This window comes from Arachis hypogaea, chromosome 18 (assembly GCF_003086295.3).
Source record: "Arachis hypogaea cultivar Tifrunner chromosome 18, arahy.Tifrunner.gnm2.J5K5, whole genome shotgun sequence".
In the NCBI taxonomy this organism is placed as follows: Eukaryota; Viridiplantae; Streptophyta; class Magnoliopsida; order Fabales; family Fabaceae; genus Arachis; species Arachis hypogaea.
Window position 1 is genome coordinate 25515748 of NC_092053.1, and position 17094 is coordinate 25532841.

Sequence of the window (17094 nt, forward strand, 5' to 3'; positions counted from 1 at the left end):
ATGGTGGCGTTTCCTTCTTGAGGAACCAATGATGTCCTTGAGCTCTTCTATGTCTCTTCCTTGTCTTGTTGCTCCTCCTTCATTGCTTTTAGATCTTCTCTGATTTCATGAAGGATGATGGAGTGCTCTTGATGTTCCACCCTTAGTTGCTTCCAATAATTGTGTGGAAGAAAATGTATCCCCTGAGGTATCTCAGGGATCTCTTGATTTGCAGTCAAATGTTCTACCACTGAGCTATAGACCCTTGATGGAAGCTTTTGTCTTCCCTTTCCTCTTTCTAGAGGCTTCTCTGGCCTTAGGTGCCATCAATGGTTATGGAAAAAACAAAAAAGCTATGCTTTTTACCACACCAAACTTAGAATGTTGCTCGCCCTCGAGCAAAAGAAGAAAGAATAGAAGAATAAGAAGAAGATATGGAGGAGATGGAGGGAGATGTGTATTCGGCCATATGGGTGGGATTGGGTGGGAAAGAGATGTTGAATTTTGAAGGAAAGTGGGTGTTTGGATGTGAGTGGTAAAGAGTTAATAGGGAAGAGTGTTTATTGGGAATAGAGGATGATTGAGAAGAGAGAAGAGAGTGAGTGGAGGTAGGTGGGGATCCTGTGGGGTCCATAGATCCTGAGGTGATCCTGTGAGGTCCACAGATCTTGAGGTGTCAAGGCATTTACATCCATGCACCAATTTAGGCATGCAAAATGCCCTTGCACACAACTCTGGGCGTTCAGCGCCAGGTTGGTGCCCATTTTGGGCGTTCAACGCCCATTTGCTGCCATTTCTGGCGTTGAACGCCAGAACCATGCTTGTTCTGGGCGTTCAGCGCCAGAACTATGCTCTGTTCTGGCGTTTGAACGCCAGACAGATGCTCCTCCAGGGTGTGATTTTTCTTCTGCTATTTTTGATTCCGTTTTTGAATTTTTTGTTTATTTTGTGACTCCACATGATCATGAACCTAAGAAAACATGAAAAACATTAAAAATAAGAATTAGATAAACATTGGGTTGCCTCCCAACAAGCGCTTCTTTAATGTCAATAGCTTGACAGTGGGCTCTCATGGAGCCTCACAGATGTGCAGAGCTTTGTTGAGACTCTCCAACACCAAACTTAGAGTTTGGATATGGGAGTTCAACACCAAACTTAGAGTTTGGTTGTGGCCTCCCAACACCAAACTTAGAGTTTGACTGTGGGGGCTCTGGTTGACTCTGCTTGGAGAGAAGCTTTTTCTGCTTCCTCCCCATGGTTGCAGAGGGAGATCCTTGAGTTTTAAACACAAGGGAGTTCTCATTCCATTGAAGGAATATTTCACCTCTGTCAACATCAATCACAGCTCTTGCTGTGGCCAGGAAAGGTCTTCCTAGGATGATGGATTCATCCTCTTCCTTTCCAGTATCCAGGACTATGAAATCAGCAGGGATGTAAAGGCCTTCAACCTTTACTAACACGTCCTCTACTTGTCCATAAGCCTGTTTTCTAGAGCTGTCTGCCATCTCTAATGAGATTTTAGCAGCTTGCACCCCATAGATTCCCAGTTTCTCTATTACAGAGAGGGGCATGAGGTTTATTCCTGAACCAAGGTCACACAGAGCCTTAAAGATCATGGTGCCTATGGTACAGGGTATTATGAACTTTCCAGGATCCTGTCTCTTCTGAGGCAATGTCAGTTGATCCAGATCACTTAGTTTATTGATGAACAAGGGAGGTTCAACTTCCCAAGTATCAATGCCAAATAATTTGGCATTCAGCTTCATGATTGCACCAAGAAACTTGGCAGTTTGCTCTTCAGTAACATTCTCATTCTCTTCAGAAGAGGAATATTCATCAGAGCTCATGAAGGGCATAAGGAGGTTCAATGGGATCTCTATGGTCTCTAGATGGGCCTCAGAGTCCTTTGGTTCCTCAGAGGGAAGCTCCTTATTAATCACTGGACGTCCCAGGAGGTCTTCCTCCTTGGGATTCACGTCCTCTCCTCTCCTCACAGGTTCGGCCATGGCGCTTATGTCAATGGCCTTGCACTCTCCTTTTGGATTCTCTTCTGTATTGCTTGGGAGAGTACTAGGAGGGATTTCAGTGATCCTTTTGCTCAGCTGGCCCACTTGTGCTTCCAGATTTCTAATGGAAGATCTTGTTTCATTCATGAAACTTACAGTGGCCTTAGATAGATCAGAGACTAAGTTTGCTAAATTAGAAGTATTTTGTTCAGAGTTCTCTATCTGTTGCTGAGTGGATGATGGAAAAGGTTTGCTATTGCTAAACCTGATTCTTCCACCATTATTAAAGCCTTGTTGAGGCTTTTGATCCTTCCATGAGAAATTTGGATGATTTCTCCATGATGAGTTATAGGTGTTTCCATAAGGTTCACCTAAATAATTTACCTCTGCTATTGCAGGGTTCTCAGGATCATAAGCTTCTTCTTCATAAGAAGCCTCTTGAGTACTGTTGGATGCAGCTTGCATTCCATGCAGACTTTGAGAGATCATATTGACTTGCTGAGTCAATATTTTATTCTGAGCCAATATGGCATTCAGAGTATCAACTTCAAGAACTCCCTTCTTCATAGGCGTCCCATTACTCACAGGATTCCTTTCAGAAGTGTACATGAACTGGTTATTAGTAACCATGTCAATGAGTTCTTGAGCTTCTGCAGGCATTTTCTTTAGGTGAATGGATCCACCTGCAGAAGTGTCCAATGACATCTTTGATAGCTCAGATAAACCATCATAGAATATATCCAGGATGGTCCATTCTGAAAGCATGTCAGAAGGACACTTTTTGGTCAACTGTTTGTATCTTTCCCAAGCTTCATAGAGGGATTCACCTTCTTTCTGTCTGAAGGTTTGAACATCAGCTCTAAGCTTGCTCAGCTTTTGAGGAGGAAAGTACTTGGCTAAGAAAGCCGTGACCAGCTTATCCCAAGAGTTCAGGCTGTCTTTGGGTTGAGAATCCAACCATAATCTAGCTCTGTCTCTTACAGCAAAAGGGAAAAGCATGAGCCTGTAGACTTCAGGATTTACTCCATTAGTCTTAACAGTATCACATATCTGCAAGAACTCAGTTAAGAAATGAAAAGGATCTTCAGATGGAAGTCCATGAAACTTGCAGTTCTGCTGCATCAGAGAAACTAACTGAGGTTTCAGCTCAAAGTTGTTTGCTCCAATGGCAGGAATGGAGATGCTTCTTCCATGTAAATTGGAATTAGGTGCAGTAAAGTCACCAAGCATCTTCCTTATATTATTATTATTTTCGGCTGCCATCTCCTCTTCCTGTTCGAAAATTTCTGAAAGGTTATTTCTGGATTGTTGTAATTTAGCTTCTCTTAAATTTTTTTTTCAGAGTCCTTTCAGGTTCTGGATCTGCTTCCACAAGAATGTTCTTATCCTTGCTCCTGCTCATATGACAAAGAAGAAGGCACAGAAAAATAATAATAATAATAATAGAGATCCTTTATACCACAGTATAGGGATCCCTATGTGAGTAGAAGAAGAGGGGGAGACAAATAATGTAATATAATGGAAGAAACACAACTGTGAGGAGGCTAGAGATGTGAGATGAGATGTTAGGATATGAATGAATAAATAGAATAAGATGGGAGAGAGGGAATTTTCGAAAATATTTTTGAAAAAGAGTTAGTGATTTTCGAAAATGGTTTTTGAAAAATGTTAGTAATTTTCGAAAATTTTTGAAATCAAAAATAAAAAATAAAAATAATTAGTTAATTAAAAAGAAATTTTTGAAAAAGAGGGAAGATATTTTCGAAAATTAGAGAGAGAGAGTTAGTTAGGTAGTTTTGAAAAAGTTAAGAAACAAACAAAAAGTTAGTTAGTTAGTTGAAACAAATTTTGAAAAGATAAGAAGTTAGGAAGTTAGAAAAGATATTTTGAAAAGATATTTTTGAAAAAGATAAGATAAGAAGATATTTTTGAAAAGATATGATTGAAATTAGTTTTGAAAAAGATTTGATTTTTAAAATCACAATTAATGACTTAATTCATAAGAAATCACAAGATATGATTCTAAAACTTAAAGTTTGAATCTTTCTTAACAAGCAAGTAACAAACTTCAAATTTTTGAATCAAAACATTAATTGATTATGTTATTTTCGAAAATTTGATATAAAAATAAGAAAAAGATTTTTGAAAAATATTTTTGGAATTTTCGAAAATAACTAAGAATTTTGAAAAAGATTTGATTTTTGAAAAAAAGATTTTGAAAAAGATAAGATTTTCAAATTGAAAATTTGATTTGACTCATAAGAAACAACTTGATTTTAAAAATTTTTGAAAAAGTCAACTCAAATTTTCGAATTTGATGAGAGAAAAAGGGAAAGATATATATTTTTTTTTATTTTTGAATTTTTATGATGCAAGAGAAAAACAAGAAAAATGATGCAATGCATGAAATTTTTAGATCAAAACAATGAATGCATGCAAGAATGCTATGAATGTCAAGATGATCACCAAGAACACTTTGAATGTCATGATGAACATCAAGAACATATTTTTGAAAAATTTTTTAATGCAAAGAAAACATGCAAGACACCAAACTTAGAATTCTTTAATGCTTAGACACTAAGAATTCAAGAATGCATATGAAAAACATGAAAAGACACAAAACAAAAAATCATCAAGATCAAACAAGAAGATTTACCAAGAACAACTTGAAGATCATGAAGAACACTATGAATGCATGATATTTTCGAAAAAATGCAAGATGCATATGCAAGTGACACCAAACTTATGATATGACTCAAGACTCAAATAAGAAACACAAAAATATTTTTGATTTTTATGATTTTCTAATTTTTTTGGATTTTTATTTTATATTTTTCGAAAAATTCTTTTGAAAAAGAAAATAAGGATTCCAAAATTTTTAATATGAATTCCAGGAATCTTGCCATGTTAGTCTTAAAGCTCCAATCAAAGGGTCAGGCATGGCTTAATAGCCAGCCAAGCTTTAATCAAAATATGAGTGTAATTCAGACATGACAAGCCTAACATGCTCTATCCAAAAGAATTAGACATGGCTTTACAGCCAGCCATGCTTCACATGCTTCATGAAACACTGGAATTCATTCTTAAAAATTCTGAATAAATTTTTTTTTTTGAAAACATTTTTATTTTTTTTCGAAAACAGATGAGAAAATTTTAGAAATATTTTTGAAAAATTTTTGAAAATAAAATAAAAAGAAAATTACCTAATCTGAGCAACAAGATGAACCGTTAGTTATCCAAACTCGAACAATCCCCGGCAACGGCGCCAAAAACTTGGTGCACGAAATTGTGATCTCCAGGCTCGAACAAATCCTGGTAATGGCTCCAGAGCTTGGTGCTCTGATCTTAATTCATAATTGTCACAACTTCGATACAACTAACCAGCAAGTGCACTGGGTCGTCCAAGTAATACCTTACGTGAGTAAGGGTCGAATCCCACGGAGATTGTTGGTATGAAGCAAGCTATGGTCACCTTGTAAATCTCAGTCAGGCAGATATAAAGTGATAATGGTGTTTTCGAATATTATATAATAAAATAGGGATAGAGATACTTATGTAAATCATTGGTAGGAATTTCAGATAAGCGAATGGAGATGCTTTCGTTCCTCTGAACCTCTGCTTTCCTGCTATCTTCATCCAACCAGTCTTACTCCTTTCCATGGCTGGCTTTATGCAAGGGCATCACCGTTGTCAGTGGCTACATCCCCTCCTCTTAGTGAATAATATGCTCACGCACCCTGTCACGGCACGGCTATTCATCTGTCGGTTCTCGATCATGCTGGAATAGGATTCACCCTCCTTTTACGTCTGTCACTAACGCCCAGCACTCGCGAGTTTGAAGCTCGTCACAGTCATTCAATCATTGAATCCTACTCAGAATACCACAGACAAGGTTTACACCTTCCGGATTCTCTTGAATGCCGCCATCATTCTAGCTTACGCCACGAAGATTCTGGTTAGGAGATCTAAGAGATACTCATTCTAGCTTAATTCATGTAGAACAGAAGTGTTTGTCAGGCACGCGTTCATAAGGGAGAAGGATGATGAGCGTCACACATAATCATCACCTTCATCACGTTCTTGGGTGCGAATGGATATCTTAGAAGCGAAATAAGAAGAATTGAATAGAAAACAGTAGTACTTTGCATTAATCTTTGAGGAACAGCAGAGCTCCACACCTTAATCTATGGAGTGTAGAAACTCTACCGTATGAAAATACATAAGTGAAGGTCCAGGCATGGCCGAGATGGCCAGCCCCCAAAACGTGATCAAAGGATCATAAGGTAATCCAAAGATGTCTAATACAATAGTAAGAGGTCCTATTTATAATAAACTAGTCACTAGGGTTTACATGAGTAAGTAATTGATGCATAAATCCACTTCCGGGGCCCACTTGGTGTGTGTTTGGACTGAGCTTAAGTGTTGCACGTGCAGAAGCCATTTGTGGAGTTGAACGCCAGTATTTGTGCCAGTTTGGGCGTTCAACTCTGGTTTTGGATCCTTTTCTGGCGCTGGACGCCAGATTTGGGTAGAAAGCTGGCGTTGAACGCCAGTTTACGTCGTCAATTCTTGGCCAAAGTATGAACTATTATATATTTCTGGAAAGCCCTGGATGTCTACTTTCCAACGCAATTGGAAGCGCGCCATTTCGAGTTTTGTGGCTCCAGAAAATCCACTTTGAGTGCAGGGAGGTCAGAATCCAACAGCATCAGCAGTCCTTTTTCAACCTCTGAATTTGATTTTTGCTCAAGTCCCTCAATTTCAGCCAGAAAATACCTGAAATCATAGAAAAACACACAAACTCATAGTAAAGTCCAGAAATGTGAATTTAACACAAAATCTATTAAAAACATCCCTAAAAGTAACTAGATCCTACTAAAAACATACTAAAAACAATGTCAAAAAGCGTATAAATTATCCGCTCATCAGCAGTCATTCTGAAAAGCTTCCCAGAAAAGCTTAAAGATCCCGGGAGCTTTATGATACCATGCATATTAGAGGGTAACTGCACCAAGACAGCTCTATGTGATCTTGGGGCAAGCATCAACCTAATCCCTGCATCCACTATCAGAAAGCTTGGCTTGACTGAAGAGGTCAAACCAACTCGGATCTGTCTTCAACTTGCTGATGGCTCCATTAAATACCCATCAGGCACAATTGAGGACATGATTGTCAAGGTTGGGTCATTTGCCTTCCCTACTGACTTTGTAGTGCTGGAAATGGAGGAGCACAAGAGTGCAACTCTCATTCTAGGAAGACCATTCCTAGCAACTGGACGAACCCTCATTGACGTCCAAAAAGGGGAGATAACCCTGAGAGTCAATGAGGATGAGTTTAAGTTGAATGTTGTCAAAGCTATGCAACATCCAGACACATCAGACGACTGCCTGGGCGTTGATATTATTGACTCCCTGGTGGAAGAGGTCCATATGACTGAGAGTCTCGAATCAGAGCTAGAGGACATTTTTAAAGATGTTCAGCCTGATCTGGAGGAACCAGAGGAAATAAAAGAACCTCTAAAAACTCCTCAGGAAGAAGGTGACACTTTTCCTGTAATCATAAGCTCTGCTTTAGGGCCACAGGAAGAGAAAGCACTAATTCAGGTGCTAAGGACACACAAGACAGCTCTTGGGTGGTCCATAAGTGATCTTAAGGGCATTAGCCCAGCCAAATGCATGCACAAGATCCTATTGGAGGATGATGCTAAGCCAGTGGTTTAACGACAGAGGCGGCTAAATCCCGCCATGAAGGAGGTGGTACAGAAAGAGGTCACTAAGTTACTAGAGGCTGGGATTATCTATCCTATTTCTGATAGCCCCTGGGTGAGCCCTGTCCATGTTGTCCCTAAGAAGGGAGGAATGACAGTGGTTCATAATGAAAAGAATGAACCGGTTCCTACAAGAACAGTTACAGGGTGGCGTATGTGTATTGACTACAGAAGGCTCAATACATCCACCAGGAAGGATCATTTTCCTTTACCATTCATAGACCAGATGCTAGATAGACTAGCAGGTCATGAATATTACTGCTTTTTGGATGGCTATTCAGGTTGCAACCAAATTGCAGTAGATCCTCAGGACCAAGAGAAAACAGCATTCACATGTCCTTCTGGAGTGTTTGCCTATAGAAGGATGCCTTTTGGTCTGTGTAATGCACCTGCAACCTTTCAGAGGTGCATGCTCTCGATCTTCTCTGATATGGTAGAGAAGTTTCTGGAAGTCTTCATGGACGACTTTTCAGTATTTGGAGACTCATTCAGCTCCTGCCTTAACCATTTAGCACTTGTTCTGAAAAGATGCCAAGAGACCAACCTAGTTTTAAACTGGAAAAAATGTCACTTTATGGTGACTGAAGGGATTGTCCTTGGGCATAAAATTTCAAACAAGGGAATAGAGGTGGATCAAGCTAAAGTTGAAGTAATTGAAAAATTACCACCACCTGCCAATGTTAAGGGAATCAGAAGCTTTCTGGGGCATGCAGGATTCTATAGGAGGTTTATAAAGGATTTTTCAAAAATTGCAAAACCTCTGAGCAATCTGCTAGCTGCTGACATGCCATTTGTGTTTGACACAAAGTGTCTGCAGGCGTTTGAGACCCTGAAAGCTAAGCTGGTCACAGCACCAGTTATTTCTGCACCAGACTGGACATTACCATTCGAACTAATGTGTGATGCTAGTGACCATACCATTGGTGCAGTATTGGGACAAAGGCATAACAAGATTCTGTATGTCATTTATTATGCTAGCAGTGTTTTAAATGATGCCCAAAAAAATTACACAACCACAGAAAAAGAATTACTTGCAGTGGTTTATGCCATTGACAAGTTTAGATCCTACTTAGTAGGATCAAAAGTGATTGTGTACACTGACCATGCCGCTCTTAAATATCTACTCACAAAGCAGGATTCAAAGCCCAGGCTCATAAGATGGGTGTTGCTTCTGCAAGAGTTTGATATAGAAATAAGAGACAGAAAAGGGATAGAGAATCAAGTAGCTGATCACCTGTCCCGGATAGAACCAGTAGCAGGAGCATCCCTCCCTCCCACTGAGGTCTCTGAAACCTTTCCAGATGAGCAATTGTTTGCTATTCAGGAAGCTCTGTGGTTTGCAAACATTGCAAACTATAAGACACAAGGTTCTCCTTCTGTAACCATGGAGAGGAAGCATGAAAAGCTTCTCTCACTGTAGAGTCAACCAAAGCCCCCACAGTCAAACTCTAAGTTTGGTGTTGGGAGGCCACAACCAAACTCTAAGTTTGGTGTTAAACCCCCACATTCAAACTCTAATTTTGGTGTTGGGAGGTCCCAACCTTGCTCTGATTATCTGTGAGGCTCCATGAGAGCTCACTGTCAAGCTATTGACATTAAAGAAGCACTTGTTGGGAGGCAACCCAATGTTATTTAATTATATCTATTTATTTTCCATGGCTATTTTATGTTTTCTTTAGGTTGATGATCATGTGAAGTCACAAAAACAAATAGAAATTCAAAAACAGAATGAAAAACAGCATGAAAAACAGCACACCCTGGAGGAAGATCATTCTGGCGTTTGAACGCCAGAAACAAGCATCTGTCTGGCATTTAACGCCAGAAACAAGCACCAAGTTGGCGTTTAACGCCAGAAACAAGCATCAGTCTGGCGTTAAACGCCAGAAACAGGCTACATTTGGGCGTTTAATGCCAGAAACAGGCAGCAGTCTGGCGTTAAACGCCAGGATTGCACATTAAGGGTATTTTGTACGCCTAATTGGAGCAGGGATGCTAAATCCTTGACCCCACTGGATTTGTGGACCCCACAAGATCCCCACCTACCTCACCATTCAAATTCAAACCATTTCCCTCCCAAACCCACCCATTCACACACTTCCATCTCCTCCATCTTCTCCATTTCTTTCTTCTTTTGCTCGAGGACGAGCCAACCTTCTAAGTTTGGTGTGGTAAAAGCATTGCTTTTATTTTTCCATAATTCAGTGGTAGAGCAATTGACTGCAGATCAAAGAGCTATGAGGAAAGAGCAACAAAGGCAAGGAAGAGACATAGAGGAGCTCAAGAGCACCATTGGTTCTTCAAGAAGAGGAAGACACCACCCTCATTAAGGTGGACCCATTCCATAATCTCCTTGTTCTTATTTTCCTATTTTTCGTTTACTATGCTTCATGTTTAATTATGTTTGTGTCTTTACTATATGATCACTAGTACCTAAGTGTCTATGTCTTAAAGATATGAATGTCCTATGAATCCATCACCTTTTTTAAATGAAAATTATTTTCTAAAAAAGAAAAAGAAGTACATGAATTTTGAATTTTAAAATAGTTTAATTATTTTGATGTGGTGGCAATACTTTTTATTTTCTGAATGAATGCTTAAACAGTGCATATGTCTTTTGAATTTGTTGTTTATGAATGTTAAAACTGTTGGCTCTTGAAAGAATGATGAAAAAGGAGAAATGTTATTTGATAATCTGAAAAATCATAAAAATGATTCTTGAAGCAAGAAAAAGCAGTGAAGAACAAAGCTTGCAGAAAAAAATATGAAAAAAAAAAGAGAGCAAGAAAAAGAAAAAGCAAGCAGAAAAAGCCATAAGCTCTTTAAACCAAAAGGCAAGAGCAAAAAGCCAATAGCCCTTAAAACCAAAAGGCAAGGGTAATAAAAAGGATCCAAGGCTTTGAGCATCAGTGGATAGGAGGGCCTAAAGGAATAAAATCCTAGCCTTAGCGGCTAAACCAAGCTGTCCCTAACCATGTGCTTGTGGCGTGAAGGTGTCAAGTGAAAACTTGAGACTGAGCGGTTAAAGTCGAGGTCCAAAACAAAAAAACAGAGTGTGCTTAAGAACCCTGGACACCTCTACTTGGGGACTTTAGCAAAGCTGAGTCATAATCTGAAAAGGTTCACCCAGTTATGTGTCTATGGCATGTATGTATCCGGTGGTAATACTGGAAAACAAAGTGCTTAGGGCCACGGCCAAGACTCATAAAGTAGCTGTGTTCAAGAATCAACATACTGAACTAAGAGAATCAATAAAACTATCTAAATTCTTAGTTCCTATAGATGCCAATCATTCTGAACTTCAAAGGATAAAGTGAGATGCCAAAACTGTTCAGAAGCAAAAAGCTAATAGCCCCGCTCATCTAATTAACACTGATCTTCATAGATGTTTTTGGAATTCATTGTATATTCTCTTCTTTTTATCCTACTTTGTTTTTAGTTGCTTGGGGATAAGCAACAATTTAAGTTTGGTGTTGTGATGAGCGGATAATTTATACGTTTTTTAGCATTATTTTTACTTAGTTTTTAGTATGATTTAGTTGGTTTTTAGTATATTTTTATTAGTTTTTAATTAAAAATTACATTTCTGGACTTTACTATGAGTTTGTGTGTTTTTCTATGATTTCAGGTATTTTCTGGCTGAAATTGAGGGAGCTGAGCAAAAATCTGATTCAGGCTGAAAAAGGACTGATGATGCTGTTGGATTCTGACCTTTCTGCACTCCAAGTGGATTTTCTGGAGCTACAGAACTCCAAATGGTGCGCTCTCAATTGCGTTAGAAAGTAGACATCCAGGGATTTCCAGAAATATATAATAGTTCATACTTTGCTCAAGGATAGACGATGTAAACTGGCGTTCAACGCCAGTTTCATGTTGCAGTTGGGCGTCCAGCGCCAGAAACAAGTTACAAGTTGGAGTTCAACGCCAAAAACAGGTTACAACCTGGCGTTGAACGCCCAAAACAGCCCAGGCACGTGAGAAGCTTAAGTCTCAGCCCCAGCACACACCAAGTGGGCCCCAGAAGTGGATTTCTGCGCTATCTATCATAGTTTACTCATTTTCTGTGAACCTAGGTTACTAGTTTAGTATTTAAACAACTTTTAGAGATTTATTTTGTACCTCATGACATTTTTAGATCTGAACTTTGTACTCTTTGACGGCATGAGTCTCTAAACTCCATTGTTGGGGGTGAGGAGCTCTGCAGCGTCTTGATGAATTAATGCAATTATCTCTGTTTTCCATTCAAACACGCTTGTTCCTATCTAAGATGTTCATTCGCGCTTCACTATGAAGAAGGTGATGATCCGTGACACTCATCACCTTCCTCAATCCATGAACGTGTGCCTGACAACCACCTCCGTTCTACATTAGATTGAATGAATATCTCTTAGATTTCTTAATCAGAATCTTCGTGGTATAAGCTAGAATTGATGGCGGCATTCATGCGAATCCGGAAAGTCTAAACCTTGTCTGTGGTATTCCGAGTAGGATTCAAGGATTGAATGGCTGTGACGAGCTTCAAACTCGCGATTGTTGGGCGTAGTGACAGACGCAAAAGAATCAAGGGATTCTATTTCGACATGATCGAGAACCAACAGATGATTAGTCGTGCTGTGACAGAGCATTTGGACCATTTTCACTGAGAGGACGGGAAGTAGCCATGGACAACGGTGACACCTTACATACAGCTTGCCATGGAAGGAGCCTTGCGTGTGTGAAGAGGAGTACAAGAGAAAAACTGAAATAAAGAAGACAAAGCATCTCCAAAACCCCAACATATTCTCCATTATTGAGTAACAAGTATTTGTTTTATGCCCTTTGACTTTTTACAATTAAAACTAAGAATTATTATTGATATTATATCCTGACTAAGAGTTACAAGATAACCATAGCTTGCTTCAAACCAACAATCTCCGTGGGATTCGACTCTTACTCACGTAAGGTATTACTTGGACGACCCAGTGCACTTGCTGGTTAGTGGTACGAGTTGTGAAACGTGTGATTCACAATTCGTGCACCAATGCTTTAGCTTCCTTCTCATCTTCAGGAAGTTTGCCGTTTTCTAGGTAATCAGGGATGGAGTCCATCCAGGAGGGGCTTATCTTTGTCAGGTGGAGGGCAACTATTGGTTCTTTTATCATGCCTTGAATGAAGGACCGGTTGCCAGCTCCTGGTTTCGTGCTCGCTAGCTTGGATAGGAGGTCTGCCCGTGTGTTCCTTTCCCTTGGAACGTGTTGGACCGTGACCTCCTCAAACTGTTTGCTCAGATCTTTGACCTTCTCCAAGTACTCTTGCAATAGCGAGTCTCTGGCTTGGTAGCTTCCATTTACTTGCGAGGTCACAACTTGTGAGTCGCTACACACTTCCAGCCTCATGGCCCTGACTTCCCGAGCTAAGATCAAGCCGCCTGGAAGGGCCTCATATTCCGCTTGGTTGTTCGATACGGGAAAGTCGAACTTGATTGATTGTTCATATATGACCACGGCAGGACTTTCCAAAATGATCCCGGTACCTCCGGACGTTTGGTTGGAGGCCCCGTCCACATGGAGCCTCCACCGTATGCCCGCTTCCTCGGTCGGGTCCCCCGCTACTTCTACCAAGAAGTCCGCCATTGCTTGTGCCTTGATCGCATGTTGGGGCTCATATCGCAAATTATACTGAGATAGCTCGATGGCCCAAGTCATCATTCTTCCCGTTAAGTCGGGTTTTTGGAGCACTTGGCGGATTTCCTAGTCCGTTCTCACGACCACTTGGTGACCCTAGAAGTATTGTCGTAGTCTTCGAGAGGAAGTTAGCAGTGCTAGAGCCAGCTTCTCTAATTTGCTGTATCTCAGTTCTGCTCCTTGCAGTGCTCTACTCACGAAGTAAATTGGTTGTTGAACCTTCCCTTCTTCCCATACCAAAACTGCCACCAGCGCTTCATCCGTTATGGCCAGGTACAGGTAGAGTGGTTCTTCGACTTTGGGCTTCCCGAGCACGGGTGGTGTGGCGAGGATCTCTTTGAAATGTTTAAATGCTTCCTCACAAGCCGGGGTCCATTCAAACACTATCCCTTTTTTCATAAGATTAAAAAATGGCAGCGCCCTAGCAGCCGATGCTCCAAGGAAACGAGATAAGGCGGTGAGTCTGCCCGACAGCCTCTGAACATCCTTGACGCAGCCCGGACTCTTCATTTGGAGTATCGCTTGGCACTTTTTCGGGTTAGCTTCAACACCTCTTTGGGTTATCATGAACCCTAGGAACTTTCCTGCTTCCATGGAAAAGGCGCATTTGAGTGGGTTGAGCCTCATGCCGTGTCGTTGGAGGGAGGAGAACATATTTCCCAGGTCGCTTATGAGGTCCTCAGGCCAGGTGGTCTTTGCGAGGATATCATCTACATACACCTCCACCGTTTTGCCTATGAGGTCACTAAATATCTTGTTCATTAGCCTTTGGTACGTTGCCCCAGCGTTCTTCAGGACGAACGGCATTACCTTGTAACAATATATCCCTCCTGGTGTTATGAACGATGTTTTCTCTTCATCAGGCCGGTGCATCGGTATCTGATTATAGCCAAAATAGGCGTCCATAAAGCTCAGGTACCGATATCCCGCCGCTGTGTCGACAAGCGCATCAATGTTGGGCAGGGGGTAGCAGTCCTTGGGGCATGCTTTGTTGATATCAGAGTAATCCACACACATCCTCCGTTTCCCATTGTGCTTTTTCACTAGAACTACATTCGACAGCCACGTCGAGTAGTCGAGTTCTCAAATAAATCCTGCTTCGAGGAGGCTAGCCGTCTGCCTAGCCACCTCCTCTGCTCGCTCTTGCGACATTTTCCTTCTCCTTTGAGCCACCGGTCTGGCTTCCGCCATCACGGCCAAGTGATGTGACATGAGTTGGGGGTCTATCCTCGGCATGTCGGCTGGCGTCCATTTAAATAGGTTGCCGTTGGCCCTTATCATTTCCATTAGAGGTTCCTTCAAGTCATGTGGGAGGTTTCTGTTCACGAAGGTGAACTTCTCCTCCGTGTCCCTGACTCTAAACCTTTCTAAGTTCCCTTCTGGCTCGGGTCTCGGCTTGTCACTGACTCTAGCATCCAAGTCGGCAAGGAACACCCTCGATGCCTCTTTAGATTTCTTCCTTAAGGAGAGGCTGGCACTGTCGCAAGCGACTGCCGTTTCCAAGTCTCCTTTTATGGATCCCACGGATCCGTCATCAGCGACGAACTTAATTATCAACATCTTTGTGCTGATCACTGCTTCGAGGTCGTTGATAGTCTTCCTCCCTAGGATGACATTGTAGGCCGTGGAGTTTCGTAGAACCACGAACTCGGCCATTACCGACCTTCGCCCTTGTCCTGATCCTACAGATATTGGTAGGGGGATTATCCCATCTGGTTTAATGAAGTGGTCGCCCAAACCTACAACACCATGCTGGTGCGTCTTTAAATCGGCATCTCATAGGCCCAGGGCATCGAACACGTTGCGAAACATGATATTCGAGTCAGCCCCAGTGTCCACGAGGATTCGCTTGATGAGGCCGGTTCCCACTCTGGCCGTGATAACCATGGGAGGGTTTTCCGCGGCCTCCTCAAACCATTGGTCCACTGGACCGAATGAGATGGGTGGGAGCCTCTTGGAGCTTCGCACAGAGGATGAGGAAATCGACAGAACCTTGGCGTCTTTCTTGTGTGCCGACCTCGACCTTGGAGGTGCGTCTCTTGCCGTTACCACGTTCACTATGGTAAGGCCGTGTTCGTTGTCCTCCGGCTCGTGACGTCGCTTTGTGGCATGGGTCTTGTCCTCTCCCTCGCGGTCGCGATCTCGCCTCCTTGGCTCCCTGATGAGATGGGAGAATTCGGCTAGTTTCCCATCCCGGATCGCTTGTTCCAGCGCGTCCTTTAGGTCGAAGTAATCCTGTGTCTTGTGTCTATAGCCTTTGTGATAATCACAATAGAGACTCTTGTTTCCCCCGGTCTGGTCCTTCAGAGGTCGGGGCTTCGACAAAATTCCCTTCTCTGCTATCTATTAATAAACTTCTATGATGGGGACGGTGAGGGGGTGTAATTGGTGAACTTCCCGACTCGAGGAAACGGCCTGGGTGCCTTGTTGGGACCGCTGTCTCTGGCGTGTTCCTTCTGTCTTTCTCCGTTGCCGTGCTGTCGGGTTTGATTGTAGGAGGGCTGTCGTTTGTTGGCTGCCACGACCTGGCTGACTTCTTCATCGTTGATGTATTCCCTGGCTACACTTTGAATCTCCTGCGTTGTCCACACCGGCTTCGTAGTAAGGTGCTTTCTGAAGTCCTCGTTTAGGAGTCCATTCGTTAGGCATAGGCTAGCAACCGAATCAGTCAGCCCGTCGATTTCCAAGCACTCGTTGTTAAACCGGTCTAGATATTTTCTAGTCGGTTCGCCGGACCTCTGCGTCACCACGAGCAGATTAATCGGGTGCTTTGCCTTTGCAATTCTGGTAGTAAATTAGGCTAGGAAGGCGTGGCTAATATCCAAAAACCTGGCCACTGAGCCCTGCGGGAGGCTGTTAAACCACCGTATTGCAGGTCCCGCGAGAGTGACTGGGAAAGCGCGGCACCTTACCTCGTCTCCCACTCCCTCTAGGTTCATCCTGGCCTCGAAGGCCGTAAGGTGCTCCTGCGGGTCTTGGGTTCCATCGTACCTCATGTCCGTCGGCTTGTCAAAGTGCTTTGGCAGCCGGACTTCGAGGATAGAACGGTGAAATGGGGTTGCGCCCATTATCACAGGTCCCCGCGTTCTCCTTGTTCTTTCCTCGCCGCCTTCTCATCGATCATCTTCCCATTCTCGATCTGCGGTGCGTCTCCTTTTGCGCCTGGTGTAAATGATGGGGTCGCGGCGTCTTCTTGGGTGTCCTTCCTCCCTGGCACTCTCGGGCTCAGATCGTGGGCTAGCTGTTCGCTGGGAGTGGCTTCTCAGAGGGGAACGGGAGTAGCTTGATTCGGAAGTTTGTTGGCGACGTTCCCAATCTGCCAGCCGGCGCTCCAGGTCCGGCATCCTGTGACGCAGTTCCTGCATTATTCTGGCGCTATTGTCGCCAGTTCCCCTAAAGGGGCACCTTTCTTGAGATCGGGAGGTTCATCGAGAAGGGGACCTTGTGCGCTCCCAGGAGGAAGCTACGGAGGCTTCCCCTCGGCGCTCGGCCTCGCGGCCTGGTGCACGAAATTGTGATCATCAATGGCACCAACAGCTTGGTACGCACAATTGTAATCTCAACTCTTTATCACAACTCCGCACAACTAACCAGCAAGTGCACTGGGTCGTCCAAGTAATAAACCTTACGTGAGTAAGGGTCGATCCCACAGAGACTGTCGGCTTGAAGCAAGCTATGGTCA

At 42.6% G+C, this 17094-nt stretch overlaps 1 protein-coding gene and 1 non-coding gene across 2 annotated transcripts; one reads left to right on the forward strand and one right to left on the reverse strand.

The window, feature by feature from the left end:
• The first annotated feature begins 2744 nt into the window (after positions 1 to 2744).
• On the forward strand, positions 2745 to 2852 carry LOC112773618 (small nucleolar RNA R71). Its single transcript, XR_003188159.1, has one exon. It is a non-coding gene; the product is annotated as a small nucleolar RNA R71 (small nucleolar RNA).
• Positions 2853 to 15188: 12336 nt separating this feature from the next.
• LOC140181319 (uncharacterized) lies at positions 15189 to 16480 on the reverse strand. The gene is made up of 3 exons (XM_072224858.1): positions 16242 to 16480; positions 15938 to 16196; positions 15189 to 15755 (listed from the first exon to the last, which is right to left on the reverse strand). The coding sequence occupies exons 1-3, from the start codon at positions 16478 to 16480 to the stop codon at positions 15189 to 15191; spliced, it is 1065 nt and encodes a 354-aa protein (XP_072080959.1).
• Positions 16481 to 17094: the final 614 nt, after the last annotated feature.

What these genes read in the sequence shown, in the direction of transcription:
- LOC140181319 (XM_072224858.1), bottom strand. Translation starts at nt 16,480, where the DNA reads ATGGGCGCAACCCCATTTCACCGTTCTATCCTCGAAGTCCGGCTGCCA. An exon ending in CCGCAGGGCTCAGTGGCCAG is followed by an intron (nt 16,197 to 16,241) that starts GTTTTTGGATAT and finishes ATTTACTACCAG; the next exon opens with AATTGCAAAGGCAAAGCACC. An exon ending in ACGATGAAGAAGTCAGCCAG is followed by an intron (nt 15,756 to 15,937) that starts GTCGTGGCAGCC and finishes GTTTATTAATAG; the next exon opens with ATAGCAGAGAAGGGAATTTT.